This window comes from Kogia breviceps, chromosome X (genome assembly GCF_026419965.1).
Source record: "Kogia breviceps isolate mKogBre1 chromosome X, mKogBre1 haplotype 1, whole genome shotgun sequence".
NCBI classification, from domain to species: domain Eukaryota; kingdom Metazoa; phylum Chordata; class Mammalia; order Artiodactyla; family Physeteridae; genus Kogia; species Kogia breviceps.
The window spans coordinates 44,132,965-44,158,459 of NC_081330.1; the positions used below are offsets into that span (position 1 = coordinate 44,132,965).

The 25,495-nt window shown below is 38.2% G+C and overlaps 1 protein-coding gene across 3 annotated transcripts in view; it reads left to right on the forward strand.

The window, feature by feature from the left end:
- XKRX (XK related X-linked) overlaps window positions 1–7,479 on the forward strand; it is a 70,482-nt gene extending 63,003 nt beyond the window's left edge. For all 3 annotated transcript variants that reach the window (XM_067023447.1, XM_067023448.1, XM_059051058.2), the window contains one exon: window positions 4,465–7,479. In XM_067023447.1, coding sequence (XP_066879548.1) covers window positions 4,465–5,210 — 746 coding nt within the window. In that variant the 3' untranslated portion in view covers window positions 5,211–7,479. The remainder of the gene's footprint in view (window positions 1–4,464) is intronic.
- Window positions 7,480–25,495: the final 18,016 nt, after the last annotated feature.

A 25,495-nucleotide genomic window follows, 5' to 3' on the forward strand; every position in this document is an offset into this window, starting at 1 on the left:
ATATATAAAATACGAGATGTAATCTCATTTCCCAAAGGTAATCTGTTTACCATTTAGTGTATATCCTTCCAGACTCTTTCCTTCCTCCCTCTCTCTCTCTCTCTTTCTCTCTGTCTCCCTCTCTCTCTTTCTTTCTTTCTCTCCTGTGCTATACAGCAGGTTCTCATTAGTTATCTATTTTATACACAGTAGTGCAGACTTCTTTTTATTATGTAAATATAAACATACATACAACATATATATGTGTATACATATATATATTTGCCAAAAAAGGCAAATTAAACATTCTATTCAGCAGCATGCTTTTTTCAAAAGCATGCCAATATTTCTTCAAGTTATTTATATATATAATAATAATAATGATAAATATACTATATATTTCCTTTATATGAATTCGACTATTCTTTCGTATCTCCCTAATCTTCTGTTGGTAGGATTAAAGTTTGTTTATAATTTTTCCATCCATGCAAAAAAGTTTTTATCTGATTACAGACTATGCTTCTGTGAACTTCTTTATAAGCATCTGTGTACTGGAATGAGACTTTGTAGAATAACTTCTTAGCAGTAGAATTGCTGGGAGAAAAGATATGCATGTTTAGAATTTTAGCAGTACTGCCAAAAGGTTGCATGAATTTGTATTCCCACCAGCAGTGTATGAAGATGCCTGTTTCTTTATATCTTAAACTAAATATTTATATAATGATAAAATAACTGTTTTAATAATTTACTTTCTTTTTGAGTGAAGCTGAGCATCATTTCATGTTTGGTCATTCTGTTCTTTAAATATCTTATTTATATGTTACTTTTTCTAGTGGGTTGTTTATCTTTTCCTTATGAATTTGGAGGATCTATTTGCTTATTCTGGCTATTAATCCTTTCTCTGCTGTGGATAAGTGTGTATGTATACATTTGTATAATGTTCTGTATGTGTGTACATACACACATTTTTAATGTGCATATACATGTCATACATGTAACAGATGTGCAACACACTATATGTAAGAGACAATATACTTGTAGTATTTTCTGGCATTTTGAAGTATTAAATTTTTATGTATTCAAATTCTTTATTGCTTTTAGGTCTTGTGCCTTTCAAAGGCCTTTCACAGCTCATATCTAGTAGAGCAATTTAGCCTGATCCTCCAAACAGAATGAATTTTCACAATCAATTTGTCAATTCCCCCACCAGAAAACAAAACAAAGCAAAACAATAACAACAAAAGAAAAAACATTTTATTGAGACTGTGATTGGGATCACATTCAATTATTTAGGTTATTTTGGAGGGAGTTTACATCTTTACAGGATCAATCAATTTCATATTAGAAGATAACTTAACTCTCCATTTCGTTAAATATTTAAAAATCAGTTCATCGAGGTACAATTGACAAACAAAAACCTCTACCTATTTAATGTGTACAACTTGATGAGTTTGGAGATAAATATACATCTGTGCAGCATCACTACACTCCGTGCCATAAATATGTAAGACCTGTAGCAAGAAAACTATGGTTGACCCTGGGTATCTGCAGGGGATTGTTTCCAGGACCCCCTGTGGATACCAAAATCTGTAAGTTCTCAAATCCCTTATATAAAATAGTGTAGTATTTGTGTATAACCTGTGTACATCCTGCCGTATAGTTTACATCATTTCTAGGTTACTTTATAATACCTAATACAATGTAAATGCTATGTAAATAGTTATGAATATGATGTAAATGCTAAGTAAATAGTTGCCAGTACATGGCAAATTCAAGTTTTGCTTTTTGGAACTTAACTGGAATTTTTTCCCGAGTATTTTTTTTTTTTTTTTTTTTTTTTTTTTTTTTTTTTTTTTGCGGTACACGGGCCTCTCACTGTTGTGGCCTCTCCCATTGCGGAGCACAGGATCCGAACGCGCAGGCACAGCGGCCGCTCCGCGGCATGTGGGATCTTCCCGGACCGGGGCACGAACCTGCATCCCCTGCATCGGCAGGCGGACTCTCAACCACTGCGCCACCAGGGAAGCCCCCCGAGTATTTTCTATCCATGGTTTTGGTTGAATCTGTGGATGCAGAGGGCCAACTATATACAAGTTTACCGAAGTACGTGTCATTAAATATTTTAAAATATACTTCAGTAAAATTGTATCATTTTCTTATTATAGGTTTTTCACATTTTTGTAAGGCTTATATCTAGGTGTTCTATCAGTTTTGAAATCACCTGATTTCCTAAGTGTCAGGGTAGCACCTAAGCAAAGTAAATGCATCTCCTGCACTTTTGGAAATAGAGAATGGTGATGATGTTGATGATAGGAGCTTACAGATAGCATTTACTATGTTCCAGGCATTTCTCTAATTATTTAATTTAAATCTTCACAACAACACTATGAGATACTTGTTATTATCCACATCTTACAAATGAGAAAACAGAGGCACCGAGAGGTTAAGCAAATTCCCCCACAAGGTTCCATAAGTAATAGATGGCAAAGAGGATTGGAATGCAGGACATCTGCCTTTAGGATCTGTGTTTCTAACTAAAGGTCACTCTACAAAGGATGTAAGGGAAGCTTTCTACAAGGCCTTGTTTTCAATTCTTCAGTGATTTCTCCTATTAAAAACTTTCTGACAACACCCTCTCTTTTAAGGTTTTGTGAACTACATTTTGGTTTTAGTTTTCCTCATTTTCACCCATCCTCCTGTCTTCTCTTTGCTACCCCTTTTCTTATTCCTTTTTCTCTGGGAGGCCATCTGGATCAGCATAGATGAGCAAATTTCACGAGCAGCATTATGACCTCTTATGGCATGTGTCTTTTTGTAGGCAGACAGATGGAAGGTGTTTTTACATTTATTGGAAGCATCAGGCTTTCTGCTTTTTATTACACTACTATCAATAAATGAGTTCTAAATTTAAGGGAAAGCATCACCACACTTGGCTGGCTGTACATACGCCCTGATGTTCCAAACTCCACAAGGAGCATCAACTCTTGAGGATGGGACTAAGAGTGGTTTATAAAGCTAAGAGTATATCAAATCATTATGCTGTACACCTTAAACTAATACAATGTTATATGTCGATTATATCTCAATAAAGCTGGAAAAAATAATAAATAATAAAAATAAAGGTAAGAGTAGACACTTTAAGAGAGTCTTCCAGTCTTTGAGACTGCAACCCTCTACTTAGAGCTGGAAAAGATCTCGGAAACAATGCTGTGCTTCTTTTTGGGTTTCTATTGGAAGGTCTTTACTTTTCTTGCAGATTAAATTGACATTTCAATGGCTCTAGTTCCCTGGATCCAGTGTTTTTATGGGAACAGAAAGCTACAGCTTTTCTTTCGGATGAGTACACTCCGGCGTCTCACTCTCCTTGAGAACATTAGATTTTTCTTAGTGATTGGTATCCTCTGATATAAAGAAAGGAAGAAAAGGAAAGAGCCACTGTGTGACCTACAGTTGAGACTTAGCATAGCAGGATTAGAGGGCATCCTGATCCTTCAGGGTCCGTACTCTAACGCACAGTGGTATGGATGTTATGGGCTAGGAAATGGGATTTTTAAATTTTTAAACCACTCTGCCAGAAGTTTGGGGATTCCTAAAGTATACCAAAGCATTGGGAAATTGGTATTGCTGATGAGTAATACAAGCAACTCTAGAGTATCTCAGTGACCTAGGGGACCGAGGCACATGGATATTCAGTGAGTCACACAAGCTCTCACACTGCCGAACCAAGCACTTCTAATCGTAGGTATGTTATGGTGCCTCTCTAAACTCAGAATTCTTCATTAATTCCACAGACATTTGTTGAGCACCTACTATGCTCCAGGCAATGTGCTAGGTACAGCAGTGAACAAAATAGACGTGGTCCCTTCTGCCCTCATGGAATTTCCAGTATATATTTTATGTTCTAGAAGCATACACAAACAAGATTAGTTCCTTGAAGAAGATGTTCTTCAAAGCAGGGACTTCTATAACCAAAGGCATTCTCTCTGAGTCTCCTAAGACTGGATTTTTTTCAGATCAAGTTCTCTCTGCCTCCAGCACTGTTTTCTCAGAAGCTTGTTTCATCAGGTAGATGCTGCCCCTCCCTTTATATGTACTCTTCTTGTGTTAGTGACCTCTCAAGGCTAGTGACCTCTCAATGATGGTTCTGGGGCCCACTGTTTTTTTCATTTATTTTGTATGTTTATATGATTATTAAAATATTGCCAGTATATGTTCATTTCTTATCTCATGGGAAATTTAGAAACTAGAGAAATGTAGAAAAAATAAAAACTGCCCCAATCCCTGTCATGCAAAAAATTTTAGTTTATTTCCATTTTCTTTCTGTGTATGCTGTTTGTTTACATAGCTCTGTTCATTCGTAGGTTTGCTCTTAACTTGGGCCCTGGAGTCTCACCTATCATCTCTCTGGACCTCTGGGTCAGAGTACAAGCTTCACCAACATGGACTGATTATCTATTTTCTTCTGTTTCTTTTTTTTTCTTACAGCTGTGCTAATAGTCTTTTCCCTGATATCTGTCACCTATGGGGCCACCCTCTGCAATATGTTGGCTATCCAGATCAAGTACGATGAATACAAGATTCGCCTTGGGCCACTAGAAGTCCTGTGCATCACGATTTGGCGGACATTGGAGATCACCTCCCGCCTCATGATTCTCGTGCTCTTTTCAGCCACCTTGAAATTGAAGGCTGTGCCCTTCTTATTGCTGAACTTCCTGATCATCCTCTTTGAGCCTTGGGTTAAGTTCTGGAGGAGTGGTGCCCATATGCCCAATAACATTGAGAAAAATTTCAGCCGGCTTGGCACCTTAGTGGTGTTGATTTCTGTGACCGTCCTCTATGCGGGCATCAACTTCTCTTGCTGGTCAGCTTTGCAGTTGAAGTTAGCAGACAGCGACCTTGTTGAGAAAGGTCAGAACTGGGGACACATGGGCCTACACTATAGTGTGAGATTGTTAGAGAATGTGATCATGGTCTTGGTGTTTAAGTTCTTTGGAGTGAAAGTGTTACTGAATTACTGTCATTCCTTGATTGCCTTGCAGCTCATTATTGCTTATCTGATTTCCATTGGCTTCATGCTCCTTTTCTTCCAGTACTTGCACCCGTTGCGCTCACTCTTCACCCACAATGTAGTGGACTATCTCCACTGTGTCTGCTGCTACCAGCACCCTCGGGGCAGAGTTCAGAACTCAGAGCCATCCGTTGATGCTGAAACAAGGCAAAGCATTGTCTGATTCTGTCTTTTGGGTATTTTGGGATGGGTTGGGGTTGCCAAGAGCAACTGTTAAATTGAAGGAGACGATGAGGCTCATGGGTGAGTACCCACCAGGACATTGTTTTGAGTTTTCTATAAGCCTATCAGAAGAAAGAGCAGCCCCCAAATAGATTTTATTTCCTTAAGATTGACTGCTATGTTTGGACACCAAGGTAACCACTGTGTACCTGGGAGGGTCAGAGATATCATTCACATTCCTCCCACTCAGGTCAGCTGTCTGGCTGCCCTATGAGATAACTTACCTCCATGCACCTAAGGCTCTCTGTGACCTTCAAGCTCTACTCATTTGCTTGAGCATTACTGAGGTTTCTGTGGGCTGAACTGAATGGCCCAGAATCCCACCAGAATATATCGTGACTGATCAGAGGATGTGCCTGCTTATCAGCTATGGGTACCTCCCAAGGAAATAGTCTGACTTATGTGAAACCTGTAACTGTGAATGTGGCTGGGGTCTTTTAATTCCAGTGAGAAACACTGATTACGAGGAAAACCCCACTATTAAAAGAGCTGCTCCTTAAATGAGTTAGCTCTCCATTACGATTTTACTAGTGATCATTCATCAAGGATCTTTCTTTTCAGTGGCCCTTCAAAGGCACACTCTGAGGAGGGAGTACAGAGTGGGTTTCTTTCAAGGCATAAAGCAGAATGACTATCTCAGGGACCTGCATGGGCCTCCACTGTGCTGAGTAGAGTGATTGAATCAAAGCTCTCACTTCATGCCTCCTTATCAGGGATTCCCTCCAACCTGGCTTTTCTCTGCTCTTTGACCAACATTGATGTAGATCTCAGAGAAGCTGAACTGTAACTGAACATGTTTCTAATGTGTGGAAGAAATGAAGATTGCTTTGTGTTTCCTACTATCCTGAGTATTTTGTTGATTTGGTTTTTGGGGTTGAGAGAGGTAATAATAGCTAGGACATTGCCTTTATGTTGTTTGGGGTTGGGAGAGTGGCTAACACTCCAAGGTAGAGTGAAGGCAGAGGAGAGAAATGAGATCACGTTAAATCATCATCAGTACTGCTTTCTGCCCATAGGATTTTATTTTCTAATAAGGAGCATATGCTTATCAACCATCTGCTCACTCCCACACCCCCAGTGGATGAATGAAGTTCTCCCTTCCTTATGTATCTTAATGTTTATATCTTATATGAGTTGGATATTTTGATGAGATTGTGCCCACCACAGTGCTGTGAAGAACTGTGAACAATCTAACCTAAGGCTTTTCATTCTCATCCAGTTTTACTCTTGGGATCATGTTAAGAATTTATCTTTAGCCATTTCCCCTCCTCTTATACAGTGTCAGGACGTTATATTGGAAGAGATCCCTCTTCTAAGTAGCAGGGCTATGAGCCAGAATTGTCCTATTTGCTGATATGTCTAGTGTGGTTTTCCCATCTTCAACCACTGTTTGGGGCTAAAAGGATTGCATACTTAATTGGGGGGAGAGTGAAGTGACTTGCTTTGGAGCAGTGGAGATTTCCTTTTTCAACCTAACTCCCGCATTCCTCATTCTCATCTTTCATGATGGAGATGTAGGTTGTTGTCATAAAAAGCACACAGCACTGTCCTCTGACTGTTCAAGGTGAATTTGAAAGAAACAATCTACCAAACCTCCGGAAGAACACACTGCCTCTTTGGAATTCAAGCAAGAATTTCTCCCTAATGGTTAATATGCCTTCCATTAAGAGCAAGAGCAGTATGGAACTATAATTTGGTCCATAAAAGCCATGTGAATCAGCTACTTAAGAGTCAGATGCTATGAGAACACAGAGACACACAGTGAACAAGGCAAGCCAATTAGAGCTGGAGTGGAGACACACAGGACAGAAAAATGTGCCTCATGCTGGACCAGGCATGTTTTCCCCCACGTATCCTCTCCAGCCTCAGTGACTTAATATCCCAGGAATGCAACGAGTTTAGGGTAAGGAGTGTGGAGCAAGTTCCACCTGAAAAACCTGCTGCCCTTACTTACAGAGAAGAGACACTAGTGATACATTATACAAATGAACCTTCAGAACCTCCTATAGGTGACGGCCTTTCTGTTCCACAGAAATCTCATAAATACACAGGAGGTGAAGAAATTGTGGAATATGGGGGGTAGATTAGAGGAAAGTGCTCCCTTCCACCCGTAAACACTTCTTTAATTGACTACTCTCTTTTTATCCTCAAATCTTAAAGTAACACAGGGTACTTTTGTAGGGGCAAGTCTAACAGAGTGGGAGAGGAGGCAGAGATGGGGCCAGCAAATGGGTCTTGGAAAAGGAGTGCAGAATCACAAAGTTTGGGTGTAAATGCTAGGCCATTGTAACAACAACTATCCTCATGTCATTGGAAAGTCAGTAGGCTAAGTATGGGCAAATGAACATATTAAGGAAACATATTAAATAAACTAATGGTCGTCAATTTCATTTGCTTCACAAATGCCTCAAAGACTATGGGCATAGAACCATGAGGCACTGTCAGATAATTAAATACTAGCTAATATTTATGAGCACTTGCGATATGTCTGGCATGGCCCTTTATATGCATTATTTCATTCAATCCTCAAAACAACTCTTATGAGGGTAGGTAATGTTATTCCACATTTTACAGATGAGGATTCTAAGGCATAGAAAAGTGAAGTGACCTGCCTAAGGTCACAGAGAGTGTCAGAGCCAGATTCAGTCTTGGGCCCTCAGGCTCCAGACCTTATACTCTTGATCATGATGTAAACCTCTAAGTTCTCTTAGGTCCTTTGTGAAAATATTTTAATATGTTAGTGGTTTCAAGAATATTTTATGGGCTATGGCTGGGTTCATATCAAGCATGCTTTCTCACAAACACTCCTTATCAAGGGGCACCACTCAGTTCACTCTAGAGAAGGGTCAAGTCCTAAAAAGCTTAGGATGAAAACCGAGCATGTGTTCACATGCACTTATAGGCTGGGGACTGGGAGAGTTAGGAAGTGGGGTTGGAGTGGGGGAAGGATGGTGAAGGGAATCATTCCCTTTCTAGTTTCAGGATTTTGTCTCCTGTATATTCTTAAGACACATATCTAGAAACCCTGGTTGTGGGAATAAAACTGGAGGGAGCAATTCCCAGTCAGGTTTGTATGAGTACTTCCTCCAGAAATAACCAATCACAGCAGGGTAGTGCTGAAGCTCATTCTCTTATACTTTCTCTTGCCAACACTGCTCTTACTCCTGCTGAGAAGCTGACTCCCAGAGCAGGCCAAAGGATGGAGATGGTACAGAATAATGCCCCTCTGGGAGCTGTCACAGTCCTGAGAGACTAGGTCAACCTTGAGTGCTATTTCAGCTAGCCCCCTCATCCCTGCACCTCACAAGGTCATAGTCCTTAGCATTGCAGAATTGATTGCTACTTCCTGGGATAGGGCGAGGTGGGTGGCTGTAGGGTTGGGTACTCCCCAGAACATTCCATCTAAATCCATGAGACTCTGTCTCTGAGAAATCTTTTAGTACAAAATCAGTTGACTCTGGACCCTCCAAAATATTTATCCAAGAATGGAGATCCTCCTTCTCTGAAGCTTTTGTTATTGGGCTTTATTACTGTTGGGAGGCGGGGATACTGAGTAATATCCTCTGAACTGAGAAGGAACTTTAAGACTGAAAACTGAAGCAGGCAACTCCATAAAGTACAATTATGAAGTTTATTGGGGGTAACTTACATACAGGCAGGATCGGGTGGACAATGGTCCAGAGGTATTCACAGCTGCACTCGGTGCCCCCAAAAGGGATATGGGGGAGTTTAAAGGGGCCAACACTAAAAATAGAATCTGGCTACCAAGGGAGAAGCATGGCTGCACCTATGGGAACCAGGCTTTTTTCCTCCCCCACCCCAGGGGTCTCATTACCATTACCCATCTATGTCAGCAGACTGTATTCTAGTTTTCATATCAGATGAAGGCAAGGGTAAAAGTTGATAGGGAAGTTATCTCGACTGGGTGCATTCCTAGTGAGTAGGCTAAAGCTCAGTCATGCAGAGAGGGGAGGGGGTAGGATTGCGGGCCTAAGATGGAGCTGACAAAATTGAGTCAGTGTGGTTCAGCCACACAATTACTATCTTCAGGGGACACATATGCCCATAATCTTATCATGCCTTTCCTCCTGAAAGACTGGCACCATCAGTCACAAACTTTAGACCTTAGAGCCTGTGGGGTGCACAGTGAAAGTATGTTATGGGCCTTGGCAACAAAGCATATATACCATGTGAACCTGGGAAGAAGCAAGGCCAATCTGTGTGAGATATGAGAACTACCTGTGAAAACACACTTCCATGTATAGAAATAACTAACATCTGAATAGCACTTTATAATATTCAAGACACACACATATTGCTGTCTTACCAATGTGTCATTGTTAGGACAAGCCCTCTGAGTTGTACACATGAATTTGCATTATTCTAATGAGAGGGATAAATTAGGAGGATGGAATTAATATATACACACTACTATGTATAAAATAGATGAACAACAAGGTCTTACTGTATAGCACAGGGAACTATAATCAATATCTTATAATAACCTATATTGGAAAAGAAAGTGAAAAAGAACTGAAAAAGAAACTGAATCACTTTCCTGTACACTTGAAGCTAACACAATGTTGTAAATCAACTATACTTCAATTAAAAAAAGAAGAAGCCTGGCAAGAAGGATGATGTAATAAGGATAAATAAATTTAGCCATGAGTGTATTAAATAAATAAATACAATAGCTAACTTTCAATTCAATTCATCAAACAATTATTAAACTCTTACGTTGTGCCTGTAAAACCTATACAGATATCTCAAAGTGCTACATAGATGCTGAAAGAAAAGTGAATCCAAACTATCAAGTGTACAGCAGAGGGAGGAACACTCCCAAACGCATTCTACGAGGCCACCATCACCCTGATACCAAAACCAGACAAAGATGTCACAAAGAAAGAAAACTACAGGCCAATATCACTGATGAACATAGATGCAAAAATCCTCAACAAAATATTAGCAAACAGAATCCAACAGCACATTAAAATGATCATACGCCATGATCAAGTGGGGTTTACCCCAGGAGTGCAAGAATTCTTCAATATATGCAAATCAATCAATGTGATACACCATAATAACAAACGGAAGGAGAAAAACCATATGATCATCTCAATAGATGCAGAGAAAGCTTTCGAAATAATTCAACACCCATTTATGATAAAAACACTCCAGAAAGTAGGCATAGGGGGAACTTACCTCAACATAATAAAGGCCATATATGACAAACCCACAGCCAATATCATCCTCAATGGTGAAAAACTGAAACCATTTCCACTAAGATCAGGAACAAGACAAGATTACCCACTGTCACCACTCTTATTCAACACAGTTTTGGAAGATTTAGCCACAGCAATCAGAGAAGGAAAAGAAATAAAAGGAATCCAAATGGGAAAAGAAGAAGTAAAGCTGTCACTGTTTGCAGATGACATGATACTATACAGAGAGGATCCTAAAGATGCTACCAGAAAACTATTAGAGCTAATTAATGAATTTGGTAAAGTAGTAGGATACAAAATTAATGCACAGAAATCTCTGGCATTCCTATACACTAATGATGAAAAATCTGAAAGTGAAATTAAGAAAACACTCCCATTTACCATTGCAACAAAAAGAATAAAATATCTAGGAATAAACCTACCTAAGGAGACAAAAGACCTGTATGCAGAAAATTATAAGACACTGATGAAAGAAATTAAAGATGATACAAATAGATGGAGAGATATACCATGTTCTTGGATTGGACGAATCAACATTGTGAAAATGACTCTACTAACCAAAGCAATCTACAGATTCAATGCAATCCCTATCAAACTACCACTGGTATCTTTCACAGAACTAGAACAAAAAAATTCACAATTTGTGTGGAGGCACAGAATACCCCGAACAGCCAAAGCAATCTTGAGAATGAAAAATGGAGCTGGAGGAATCAGGCTCCCTGACCTCAGACTATACTACAAAGCTATAGTAATCAAGACAGTAAGGTACTGGCACAAAAACAGAAATACAGATCAATGGAATAGTGTAGAAAGGCCAGAGATAAACCCACGCACATATGGTCACCTTATTTTTGATAAAGGAGGCAAGAATATACAGTGGAGAAAAGACAGCCTCATCAATAAGTGATGCTGGGAAAACTGGACAGCTACATGTAAAAGAATGAAATTAGAACTCTCCCTAACACCATACACAAAATAATCTCAAAATGGATTAAATACTTAAATGCAAGGCCAGACACTATAAAACTCTTAGAGGAAAACATAGGCAGAACACTCTATGTCATAAATGACAGCAAGATCATCCTTGACCCACCTCCTAGAGAAATGGAAATAAATACAAACAAATGGGACCTGATGAAACTTAAAAGCTTTTACACAGCAAAGGAAACCATAAACAAGACAGAAAGAGAACCCTCAGAATGGGAGAATATATTTGCAAATGAAGCAACTGACAAAGGATTAATCTCCAAAATTTAAAGGCAGCTCATGCAGTTCAATATCAAAAAAACAAACAACCCAGTCCAGCAATGGGCAGAAGACCTAAATAGACATTTCTCCAAAGAAGATAAACAGATTGCCAACAAACACATGAAAGAACGGTCAACATCAGTAATCATTAGAGAAATGCCAATCAAGGCTACAGTGAGCTATCACCTCACACCAGTCAGAATGGCTATACTCAAAAAATCTACAAACAATAAATGCTGGAGAGGGTGTGGAGAAAAGGGAGCCCTCTTGCACTGTTGGTGGGAATGTAAATCAATACAGCCACTATGGAGAACAGTATGGAGGCTCCTTAAAAAACTAAAAATAGAACTACCATATGACCCAGCAATCCCACTCCTGGGCATATACCCTGAGAAAACCATAATTCAAAAAGAGTCATGTACCACAATGTTCATTGCAGCTCTATTTACAATAGCCAGGACATGGAAGCAACCTAAGTGTCCATCATCGGATGAATGAATAAAGAAGATGTGGCACATATATACAATGGAATATTACTCAGCCATAAAAATAAATGAAACTGAGTTGTTTGTAGTGAGGTGGATATACCAAGAGTCTGTCATACAGAGTGAAGCAAGTAAGAAAAAGAAAAACAAATACCGTATGCTAACACATATATATGGAATCTAAAAAAATATAAAACGGTCATGAAGAACCTAGGGGTAGGACTGGAATAAAGACGCAGACCTACTAGAGTATGGACTTGAGGACACGAGGATGGGGGGAGGGTAAGCTGGAACGAAGTGAGAGAGTGGCATGGACATATATACACTACCAAATGTAAAATCGATAGCTAGTGGGAAGCAGCTGCATAGCACAGGGAGATCAGCTCGGTGCTTTGTGACCACCCAGAGTGGTGGGATAGGGAGGGTGGGAGAGAGGGAGATGCAAGAGGGAAGGGGTATGGGGATATATGTATGTGTATAGCTGATTCACTTTGTTATAAAGCAGAAACTAACACACCATTGTAAAGCAATTATACTCCAATAAAGATGTTAAAAAATATATCAAGTGTAAGTGTTGTTGGAGGTAAATAGGCACTCTCATATATTACTAGTATAAGAGTACAATATTCACACAAATTTTTGGAATTGTCAGTATTAGTCAAAATTAAATGGGCATACTTTTTGTCTCAGAATTTTAACCTCTAGGAATTTTTCCTATGGAAACATAGCCACAATTGTGCACAGAGATATGTACAAGAATGTTCATTGAGGCACTGTTCATAACCATGAAAAACTGTTAACATAAATTTCCATCTACAGGGAAATGACTAAATTCTGATAATTCCATAACTGGAATACTGTCCAGTGATTAAGAAGAATGGGGGGTCTTCCCTGGTGGTGCAGTGGTTAAGAATTTGCCTGCCAATGCAGGGGACATGGGTTTGAGCCCTTGTCCGGGAAGATCCCACATACCATGGAGCAACTAAGCCCATGCGCTGCAACTACTGAGCCTGTGCTCTAGAGCCCGCAAGCCACAACTATTGAAGCCCACATGCCCAGACCCTGTGCTTCGCACCAAGAGAAGCCACTGCAATGAGAAGCCCACACGCCGCAACGAAGTGTAGCCCCCACTCTCCACAACTAGAGAAAGCCCACGTGCAGCAACAGAGACCCAACGCAGCCAAAAATAAATAAATTTATTTTTTAAAAAAGAAGAATGGGGTAGGTGTATACAGCATGTGCTGAGTGAAAAGATAGGTGAAAAAAAGCAAGTTGGAGAGCAAAATATATAGCATAATATTATGAAGAATTACTCAAAATTTGGAAACAGGTGTGATAGGAAGAATGATATGCACTCCCTCCCACTCTGCCCCAAAGATATCCCTTGTCCTAATTCTCAGAACCTGTGAATATGTCATGTTACATGGCAGGGGAGAATTAAGGAGGAATTGAGGTTGCTAATCAGTTGGCCTTGAAATAGGAAGTTACCCTGGATTATCCGGGTGTGCTAGATGTAATCATAAAGGTCCTTATAAGAGAGAAGGTGATGTGAAGATGGAGGCAGAGATATTTGAAGATGTTACACTGTTGGCTTTAAGATGGAGGAAGGGGCCACAAACTTAGAAATGCAGCTCTAGAAGCTGTAAAAAACAAGGAAATAGATTCTCCCATAGAGCCTCCAGAAGGAGCAGGACCCTGCTGATGCTTTGATTTCGGCCCCATGAAACTGCTTTTGGATTTCTGACTGTCAGAACTATAAGGAAATGTTCCTTTTTTTTTTTTTTTTTACATAAAAGTACCTAGTTTGTGGTACTTTATTAAAGTGGCACTAGGAAACTAATACAAAGTGAAAAGATGATTACTTGATGCTTTAATGTCACGAGAGCATTTTCTAACAGGCTTGTTTAAGTGTCATCTGACTCTAGGTCTAAGAGGAGTGTAATTTAGCACAACTGATTAGGGTTTAGTCATTTTACAATTCTGTAAAACTGATGCAGTGACATTTTCTGTCCACCTAAATAAGACACCATGATTATTGCTCTTATTGCCCTGTTGGACATTTATCAGTTTTGAGTCTAACTTAGCAATATTATTTTAACATTCCTTTGTTTTTAACTGACTATATGTAAAATACCAGTTCTCACATCTTCTTTTGAGTTAACTTTGCCATCCTGCTGGTTTCCTCCTTCATGAGTTAAAATTCAACTTTGAGGGCTTCCCTGGTGGCGCAGTGGTTGAGAGTCTGCCTGCCGATGCAGGGGACACGAGTTTGTGACCCGGTCTGGGAAGATCCCACATGCCGCAGAGCGGCTGGGCCCGTGAGCCATGGCCGCTGAGCCTGCGCGTCCGGAGCCTGTGCTCCTCAACGGGAGAGGCCCGCGTACCGCAAAAAAAAAAAAAAAAAAAAAAAAAAAAAAATTAAACTTTGACACATGCTCAGTCTTTGTATAAGACATTTTTTGAACATTTTGAAAATCATACTTTAACAAAGATCCCATTTTTGTAAAAACAAAACAAAAACAACAATATGGTGGTGGGAGGAGCTAGAAGAAAATGCTCCAAACTTTTCACAGCAGTTCTCTGGTTGGGGAAGTGGGAGACATGATTGGGGATTTCTTTTGTGTTAAGTAGTTTGTAATATTTGAATTTTGTATAATTTTACATGATGTTTGTAATCTGAAAAATATATTACTTTAAAAAGTAAATATATGTAAAAAAATCATTCACACACAGTGTCTGCCCCCAACAAGTTTAAGATCTGGTTGAAGAGGGAGAGATGTACTGCATACAACTAACTAGAAATATAAGACAAATTAAGATAGGTGCCCATGAAGGATGTGGGCTATCATCTGTTGAGTGCTTATTAGATACCAGATTGTTAACATAATTTTATTTCATCACAACACTCCTCTGAGGTAGATGCTATATATCTACATTTTTCAGACAAAGAAGCTGAAGTTGACAGTAACTTGCCTAAGGTCACACAACTACTCAGCGAAAGAGGCAGAATTTGAATCCTGGTCTTTTTTATTCCAAAGCTCATATCCTTCCCATTCTGCTACACTGCCTCCCATAGATGTTTGGTCCAATGGTCTGGACTGGGTAGGACTGAAGTCAGTGGGTATTTTATACTCAGCTTTGGCTCTTTAAATGGGGCAGGTGCATTCACAGAAGGGAACAAAGGATGCTTATCTCTGATATATACCCAAACTAAGCTATGGCTTAGCCTGCTCTGTATAGTTTCCTGACCTCCATGTGCTCATATTCTTGGCTTTGGACTCCAGTCCCTTCTTGCTTTCCGGACCCATTTTACTCTGCCTCTCTGGTTTACCAACCTCTGCCTGCCTCACTTTACTCTTCAATTTGCTCTTTCCCATTGGATTGGCTCACTGCAATCAGGACACAAAACAATTTCAATACCCAAAAAAATTTCCTTATACTACCCCTTTACAGTCACACCCTCCCCACGCCCCAAACCCCTGGTAACCACTGATCTGTTCTCTTTCCCTATAGTGTTGTCTTTTTGAGAATGTCATACATATGGAATTATACAGTACACAGCCTCTTGCATTGAGGGTTTTTGAGCAGAGGAGTGATGTAGTTAGGGCTATTTCAAGAAGATCACTTTGGTGGTGTGTGAAGGATGGATTACACGAGGGTAAAACTAGATGTTGAGAGACCAGCTGCAAGAATTTAAACTAGAGATGACCATATGTGGTACATATTCATTAAAGGGCCGATTGTAATTAATCAAAGAGCTGTAGGGGGAAAAAAGAAACTAAACTAGGTCATGTTTACATATCTATAATGTTTTGATACATTTTAGTTTCCATTGATTACTCAAAGGGTATAATAGTACACACTATAGACAACACAAAACAAAACAAACAAACAAAAAGAACAAGCCACAAAAGGACACATACAGAATAGTCCAAATCTTATTTTTTAATAAAGACATGTATATATAGATAGTAAAATGTCTGGAAGGTATATAAATATACACCAAGATCTTAAAGTGTTATTTCTGTGTGATGGAATTAGAAATGATAGTTTTCTTCTCTATAATAGTTTACATTTCCAAAAGCCATATTTCCTCTTCTCCCACTTCCCCACCCCAACCCGGATGCCTGGAGAATAGGTAGTATATATACAGTTCTTTGTTCCTTTGTACTACCTGGCATAATTCTAGGCACACATTAGACAATAAATTTTATCATTATTTTATCAGTTATAATTTCTAAGTTACTAAGGAAAGAGTTAAGGTACTGTAATTAAGTGGCTTGGCCAGGATCACACAACTAATTAAGGATAAATCAGAATGGAATCTAGGGCTCATACCCCTAGTCTATACTTCTTTTTTAAAAAAACTTTTTATTATAAGTGTTCAAACATACATAAAAGAGAGAATATAATATACTTTCATGCACCACCAACCAGCTTCAACAATTATCATTTTGCCATTCTTATTTCATCAAGCTTCCAATCATTGTTTCTTTTCATCTGGCTAGAGGATTTTTTTTTTAATTACAATAATTAATTTGGTGTGCAATCTATAACTGTTAAAGACATTAAGAAATACACATAGCACTATGCCATCATCACATCCAACAAAATTAACAATAATTCCTTAATTTCAGTCCATATTCAAATTTTCTCAATTGTTTTCAAGATGTCTTTGTACTGTTGGTTTGTTCAGATCAGGATCCAAACAAGATCTACACATTGCACTTGGGTAATAGGCCTCAAGTCCCTCTTATTTTGTAATAGTCCATATTCCCTTTTTTATGTCACTGATTTGTTAAAGAAATAGGATCATTTTTTCTGTAGACTGTCATGCACTCTGGATTTGGGCAATTGCTTCCTTATGATATTGTTTAACTTGCTCTCCCATCACCTATATTTCCTATGAACTGTTAGATCTAGAGATCTGATTAGATTCAGCATCAATTTTTTTGGCAAGGATACCTGATAGATGGTGCTAGGTGCTTCCTACCACATCAGCTTGTGAGGTGCATTATATCTGCATATCTCATTTTGATTGATGCTAAGATCAATCAGTGAGTTTAGATGATGCCAGCTTATCTCTCCTATTATAAAGCTCTCCATCAACCTTTGCCTAGATTATTATGGAATTGCAAGATGGTGATTTTCTAGTGCTAACCTTTCTTCGGCATTTATTAGCTGGAATTCTATAAATAATAACTTTCCCTCATCAGTTATCTGCTTATTCTGAGAAACCATTTATACAAGGAAAGGCAGAATAAATGCTTCATTTCTTTTCTCTTTATTGGTTTTCTGAGTAATAAGTTGTTGCCTTAGCAATCTCCAATGGTGCTCAACAAAGGTTTTCTGCTTTTAGCATCATTATGAATTTATGTATTTTTATATGTTTGATGTGCTTCAATCCAATGCAGTCATTATTCTTTGTTTAATAAACTTTTTATTTCAAACTAGTTTTAGATTTACAGAAAAGTTGCAAAGATAATACAGAGAGTTCTCATATATCCCTCACACAGTTTCCCCTATTCTTAATATCTTACATTACTATGGTACATTTGTCACAACTAAGAAACCGTTATTGATACATTGTTATTAACTAAACTCCAAAGTTTACTCAGATTTTACTAGTTTTTCCCTAGGGCCCCATTTCTCTCCCAGGATCCCACCCAGGATACAACATGACACTTAACTGTCATGTCTCTTTAGCCTCATGGTCTGTGACATTTTCCCAGACTATCCTTATTTTTGATGACCTAGACAGTTCTGAAAAGTACTGGTCAGGTAATTTGTAGAATTTGCATATATTTTTCTCATGATTAGACTGGAGTTATGTGTTCTTGGGAGGAAGACCACAGAGATAAAGTGTTGTCATCATATCATATCAAGGATACATGCTAGCAATATGACTTATCACTAATGATGTTAAACTTGATCACCTGGCTGAGGTAGTGTTTGCCAGGTTTCTCTGCTGTAATAGTATCCCCACCACTCACTCCATACTCTAGTCTTTAGAAGCAAGTCACTAAGAACAGCCCACACTCTAGGGGTGAGGAGTTAAGTTCCATCTCCTTGAGGAGGCATTATCTACATAAATTATTTGGAATTCATCTGTATGGGAGATTTGTCCATTCTCCCCAATTTATTTATTTGTTCAATCATTTGTTTGCATCATGGATATTTAGTTTATTCTTTGGGCTATAATCCAACCCTTCCTTCCTTCCTTCCTTCCTTCCTTCCTTCCTTCCTTCCTTCTTTCCTTCCTTCTTTCTTTCCTTCCTTCCTTCCTCCCTCCCTCCCTCCCTCCTTTTCTCTCTTTCTCTCTCTGTCTCTCATTCATTCATGGTGCCTTGCTACAATCTGGTGATGGTGAAAGTCTAGGTTTCCACTCAGCCTTTGCTGGCATGGGTGGGGTGGGACCACATTTTTTTCTGTGATGTTTGGCTGGAATAGAGCAGTCATTGTCTAAAAGTTTTCTATCTTGCTAGGCTGCCCCTTGCCTAGTCTATTGGCTAAAGACAGCAGACTTTTGTTGGAGTTTTGTTTTGTTTTGTTTTGGTCTACACTCATTGGCATTTCCAACTTTCTGGCTTCTTCAGATCCAAGTCTACGATATGTGATGCAAAAAAGAAAACCCAGAGAACTCACCGCCATGTACTACCTTGGGTTCTGAGGTCCCTAGCCTGTCTGCCTTCTTATCTCCATCTTTCAGAGGCTTCTTATGTTTGCTTATGTCCAGATTTTTAGTTGTACTTAGCGAGAGTAACAGGAAAAAGTATGTCTACTTCATCTTCCCAGAAACAGAATTCCAGCAATGAACTTTTGGACATTGACCTTATATCCTGCTATCTCACTAAAGTCACTTATTAGTCCCTGGAGTTTTTTGTAAATTCTTTGGGGTTTTCTACATAGTTTTATTTCCTCCATTCCAACTAGCATGCTTTTAGAAAATTTTAAAAATCTTTATATCTTCTAATTCTTTAAATGCCATATCATTGCAAGTTTCTTTTTTGTTTTTATATCAAGTTCATTTTTATTGAAGCATATTTGATTTGAAATATTACATTAATTTCAGTGATTCAGTATTTTTACAGATTATACTCCATTAAAAATTATTACAGGATAATGGCTATAATTCCCTGTGCTATACAATATAGCATTGCTGCTTATCTATTTTACATATAGTAATTTGTATCTCTTAATGCCATACCCCTAATGTGTCCCTCCCCTCTTCCCCACCTCACTGGTAACCACTAGTTTGTTTCCTATATCTGTGAGTCTGTTTTTGTTTTGCTATAAACATTCATTTGTATTACTTTTTAGATTCCATGTATAAGTGATATCACACAGTATTTCTCTTTCTCTGTCTGACTTATTTCACTGAGCATAATACTCTCCAAGTCCATCCATGTTGTTGTAAATGGCAAAATGTCATTCTTTTTTATGGCTGAGTAATATTCCATTGTATATTTGTACCACATCTTCTTTATCTATTTGTCTGTTGATGGACACTTAGGTTGCTTCCATGTCTTAGCTATTCTAAATATTGCTTCTATGAACATTGGGTTGCATGTATCTTTTCAAATTAGGGCTTTTGTTTTTTCAGGATATATACCCAGGATTGGACTTGCTGGATCATACGGTAGTTCTATTTTTAGATTTTTGAGGAACCTTCATACTGCTTTCCATAGTGGCTGCACCAATTTACATTCCCACCAAAAGTGTACAAGGGTTTCCTTTACTCTGCATCCTTGCCAACATTTATTATTGTAGACATTTTGTTGATAGCCATATTGACAGGTGTGAGGTGATATCTCATTGTTGCTTTGATTTGCACTTCTCTAATAATTAGTGATGTTTGGCATCTTTTCATGTGCCTGTTAGCCATCTATATGTCTTCTATGGGAATATGTCTATCCAGGTCTTCTGCTTACTTTTTTAATTGGGTGGGTTTTTTTTCTGATATTGTATTGTATGAGCTGCTTATATAGTTTGGATGTTAATCCCTTGTTGGTCATATCATTTGAAGGTATTTTCTCATTCCATAAGTTGTCTTTTCATTTTTTTGATGGTTTCCTTAAGTTAATTAAGTCCCCTTTGTTTATTTTTTCTTTTGCCTTAGTAGACAAATCCAAAAACATACTGCTATGATTTATGTCAGAGAGGCTTCTGCCTATGTTCTCTTCTAGGAGTTTTATGGCTTCAGATATTACATTTAGGTCTTTAGTCTATTTTGACTTTACTTTTGTATATGGTGTGAGGAAATGATCTAATCTCATTCTTTTACATGTATTGATAGCTGTCCAGGTTTTCCAACACAACTTATTGAAGAGACTGTCTTTCTCCATTGTATATTCTTGCTTCCTTTGCCGTAGACTAGCTGACTATAAGTGCATGGATTTATTTCTGGGCTCTCTATCTTGTTCCATTGATCTATGTGTCTGTTTTTGTGCCAGTACCATACTCTTTTGATTATTGCAGCTTTGTAGTGTAGTCTGAAGTCTGAGAACATAATACCTCCAGCTCTGTTCTTGTTTCTCAAGATTGTTTTTGCTATTCGAGGTCTTTTGTGTTTCCATACAAATTTAATTTTTTTTTCTAGTTCTGTGAAAAATGGCATTGGTATTTTGATAGGGATTGCATTGAACCTGTAGATTGCCTGGGTAGTATGGTCATTTTAACAACACTGATTCTTCCAATCCAAGAACACAGTATATTTTTCCATCTGTTTGTGTTGTCTTCAGTTTCTTTCATCAGTGTCTTACAGTTTTCCAAGTAAAGGTCTTTGCCTTCTTAGGTATGTTAATTCCTAGGTATTTTATTCTTATTGATGTTGTGGTAAATGGGATTCTTTTCTTAATTTCTCTTTTTGATACTTGGTTGTTAGTGTATAGAAATGCAACAGATTTCTATGTATTAATTTTGTATCCTGCAACTTTACTGAATTCATTGATGAGCTCTAGTAATTTTCTGGTGGCATCTTTAGGATTTCCTATGTATAGTATCATGTCATCTGAAAACAGTGATAGTTTTACCTCTTCCCTTCCAATCTGGTTTCCTTTTATTTCTTTTTCTTCTCTGATTGCTGTGGCTAGGACTTCCAAAACTATGTTGAGTAAACGTGGCAAGAGTGGGCATCCTTGTGTTGTTCCTGAATTTTGATGAAAAGATTTCAGCTTCTCACCATTGATATTGGTATGATATTAGCTGTGGGTTTGATATTATAATATTAGCTATGGGTTTGTCATAAATGGGCTTTATTATGTTGAGTATGATATTAGCTGTGGGTTTGTCATAAATGGTCTTTATTATGTTGAGATATTTTCCTTCTACACCTACTTTGATGAGATATTTTTTCATGATCAGATCTTGAATTTTGTCAAATGCTTTTTCTGTGTCTATGGACATGATCACATGATTTTTATGTTTTCTTTTGCTAATGTGGTGTGTCACATTGATTGATTTGTGAATATTGAACCATCCTTGTGTCGCTAGAATAAGTCCCACTTAATCACGGTATATGATCCTTTTTAATGTATTGTTGGATTCAGTTTGCTAATATTCTGTTGAGCATTTTTATATCTATATTCATCAAAGATATTGGCCTGTAATTTTCTTTTTTGGTAGTGTCTTTGTCTGGTTTTGGTATTATGGTAATTGTGAGCTTGTAGAATGAATTTGGGAGTATTCCCTCCTCTTGAATTTTTTGGAATAATTTGAGAATGATAGGTATTAGTTATTCTTTATGTGTTTTGTAGAATTCCCCTGTGAAGTCATTGGTCCTGGAGTTTTGTTTGCTGGGAGTATTTTTTTTATTACAAATGCAATTTCACTACTAATGATGGGTCTGTTCAAATTGTCTGTTTCTTCTTCATTCAGTCTTGGCAGCTTGTATATTTCTAGCTCAGGCTTGACCCTCAGGGCTTCTGCTCAAGCAACTTGGGATCAAACCCTGTCCTTGATAGGGCAGTGACAGTCATTGAGCATAAGGGAAGTTCCACCTTATACCCAGTGCCAGCTCTAGCCCTTCCTTCTCCAACCCCACTCCATACCAAGGTGATAGCCACCAGCACAGCCTAAGGAAAGACAGGACTTTGGTCCATAGCAAATCCAGCCCTACCACCAAAGACACTGGGCACAAGCAGTCTGTATAGGGATGCTCCCACATAAGAACACCCCTTCAAGACCACAATTAGTAAGTGTTTCACCTAAATTCATAGAGACAGAGAAAGGTAAACAAAATGAAAAAGCAAAGGAGCTCGTCTCAACTGAAAGAGAAAACTCTGGAAAAATAAACAATGAAACAGAAATAATTTACCAGATAAAGAATTCAAGACATTTGTAATAAAAATGTTAACTGAATTAGGGAAAAGAATTGATGTAAACAATGACCACTTCAATAAGGAACTAGTAAATATAAAAGAAACCCAATCAGAAATGAAGAATTTAATATCTGAAATAAAAACCATACTAGAAGAAATGAATAGCAGACTGATACAGAAGAATGCATAAGTCATCTGGAAGATAGAATAATGGAAATCACCCAATCAGAACAACAAAAATAAAAACATTTAAAAAATGAAAGCAATTTAAGAGGTCTCTAGGATAACATTAAGCATATCAACATTCACATTATAGGGGTTCCAGAAGGAGAAGAGAGGGAGAGAAAGTGATCAAAAATCTATTTGATGAAATTATGGCTGGAAACTTCCCAAACCTGAAGAAGGAAACAGATATTGAGGTACAGGAAGCAAGATGGTCCCAAGCAAGATGAACCCAAACAGACCTACACAACATATATCATAATTAAGGTGGCAAAAGTTAAAGATAAAGAGAGAATTCTAAAGGCAGCAAGAGAAAAACAGAGTCATGTACAAGGGAACCCTGATAAGGCTATCAGCTGATTTCTCTACAGAATCTTTGCAAGCCAGAAGGGAGTGGCATGATATATTTAAAGCACTGAAAGGGAAAAACCTGCAACCTAGGATACTCTACCCAGCACGATTATCCTTTAGAATAGAAGCAGAGATAAAGGACTTCTCAGACCAGCAAAAACTAAAAGATAGTTCATCAATACAAAACCCACTCTAAAAGAAAAGTTGAAGGATCTTCTCTAAGTGGAAAAGAAGTAAAAACCTATAGGAAAGGGAAAATGCCACTAGGAAAAACAAAAGTAAAGACTAAGGATCAACCACTTAAATAATCCAGTATGAAGATTAAAAGAAAAAACTTGTAAAAGCAACTATAACTAGAATAAACAGTTAAAAGATGAGCATGGGGCTTCCCTGGTGGCACAGTGGTTGAGAGTCCGCCTGCCGATGCAGGGGACATGGGTTCGTGCCCCGGTCCAGGAGGATCCCACGTGCTGCCATGGCTGCTGAGCCTGCGCGTCCGGAGCCTGTGCTCCGCGACAGGAGAGGCCGCGACAGTGAGAGGCCAGCATACAGCAAAAAAAAAAAAAGGATGAGCATGAAGATGTAAAATATGACATGAAAAAACACAGAATGTGTGGGATGGGAGTAAAAATGTAGATATTTTAGAATGTGTTTGAACTTAAATGACTACCAGTTTAAAACAAGCAGATATAGGTCAACGTATATGAAACCTGTGGTAACCACAAATCGAAAACCTGCAATATATACACAAAAACTAAAAAGAAAAGAACATAGGCAGTTTCTCCCCTTTCATTTATTTGTCCTTTTAATTTTGCCTAAGATGTCCTTTGCTATAGGTAAGATGTTGAATTTTTTCTTTTACTGCTAAACTTTATTTTTAGAGCAGCTTTAGGTTCACAGCAAAATTGAGTGAAAGGTACAGAGTTCCCATATACTCCTGTCCCAACACATGTACAACATCTTGCACAATTATCAACATCTTGCCCCAGAATGGTACATTTGTTACAAGCTATGAACCTACCTTGACACATCTTTATCACCCAAAGTCCACAGTTTACATTAGGGTTCACCCTTGGTATTGAACCTTCTGTAGGTTTTGACAAATGTATAATGACAAGTGTCCACTATTGTAGTATCATAAAGAATAATTTCACTGCCTTAAAACTCTTCTGTGCTCTGCCTATTCATCCCTTTCTCCCCCTTAACCCCTGGCAGCCACTAATATTTTTAATGTTTTCATAGTTTTGCCTTGCTCAGAATGCCATATAGTTGGAATCATACAGTATGTAGCCTTTTCAAATTGTATTCCTTCACTTAGTAACGTGTTCTTAATTTTCCTGTGTTTTTCCATGGCTTGATAGTTCATTTCTTTTTATCTATCTATCTAGTGAATAATATTCTGGGTCAGTCCATCAAAAAGATATAACAATTGTAAATATTTACATGCCCAACATCACAGTACCTAAATATATAAAGCAAAAATTAACAGAGCTAAAAGGAGAAATAAAAAGTAATATAATGATAGTTGGGGACTTTAATACCCCACTCTCAACAATGGATAGATCATCCAGACAAACAATAAGGAAGCAGCAGATTTGACAGGTCAAAATACACATTCACAATTCCTTGAGGATAAGGTCTGTATCTTTGTTTCCTCTGGCACAACAACCTGCACGAGGAGTATAGGTTGTTATCTTCACAGCTGCTGCCAATCTGGAGTGAGGGATGGCAAGCACACAATTTAAAATGCCACAGTCCTCTCACTGTAATGCAGCATCTTCTTCATTAAGCTTTCCCTTGATTGGTATGAGATTTTTACTAGATTCCAGAGATCCCAGAAAGTTGATTCTGAAAGTTTGATAGCTTATTAGTTGCTTTTGTGGAGGGACAGAACCCTGGAATTACCTACTCCACCATTTTCAGTGACCACCATTAAAAAAAAAAAAATTGTAAGGTTGGCAATTCCACTTCCAAGCTCTTAATATGCCTGAGCTAAAACCAGATGTCCATTCATTACCTTTAATGCACAAATTGTCTCATCATTGGCCAGTGGAATCCCCTTCAAAGTGGCTTGCTGTCCTTTTGACAGACTCCCAGTAATTTTTGATAGCTTCCTCACTTTTTGCTACAAGATATCTCAGGCTCATCTTGTACATTTACTGACTCAGACCTGGATATTTGTTGCTATTGAGTTGTCATTGCTTCTAGACTTTTCACTGGATAGAGTTAGGAAAAACATACAGAGTGAAGTAAGTCAGAAAGAGAAAAACAAATACCGTATGCTAACACATATTATATGCAATCTGAAAAAAAAAATGGTTTTGAAGAACCTACGGGTAGGACAGGAATAAAGATGCAGACGTAGAGAATGGACTTGAG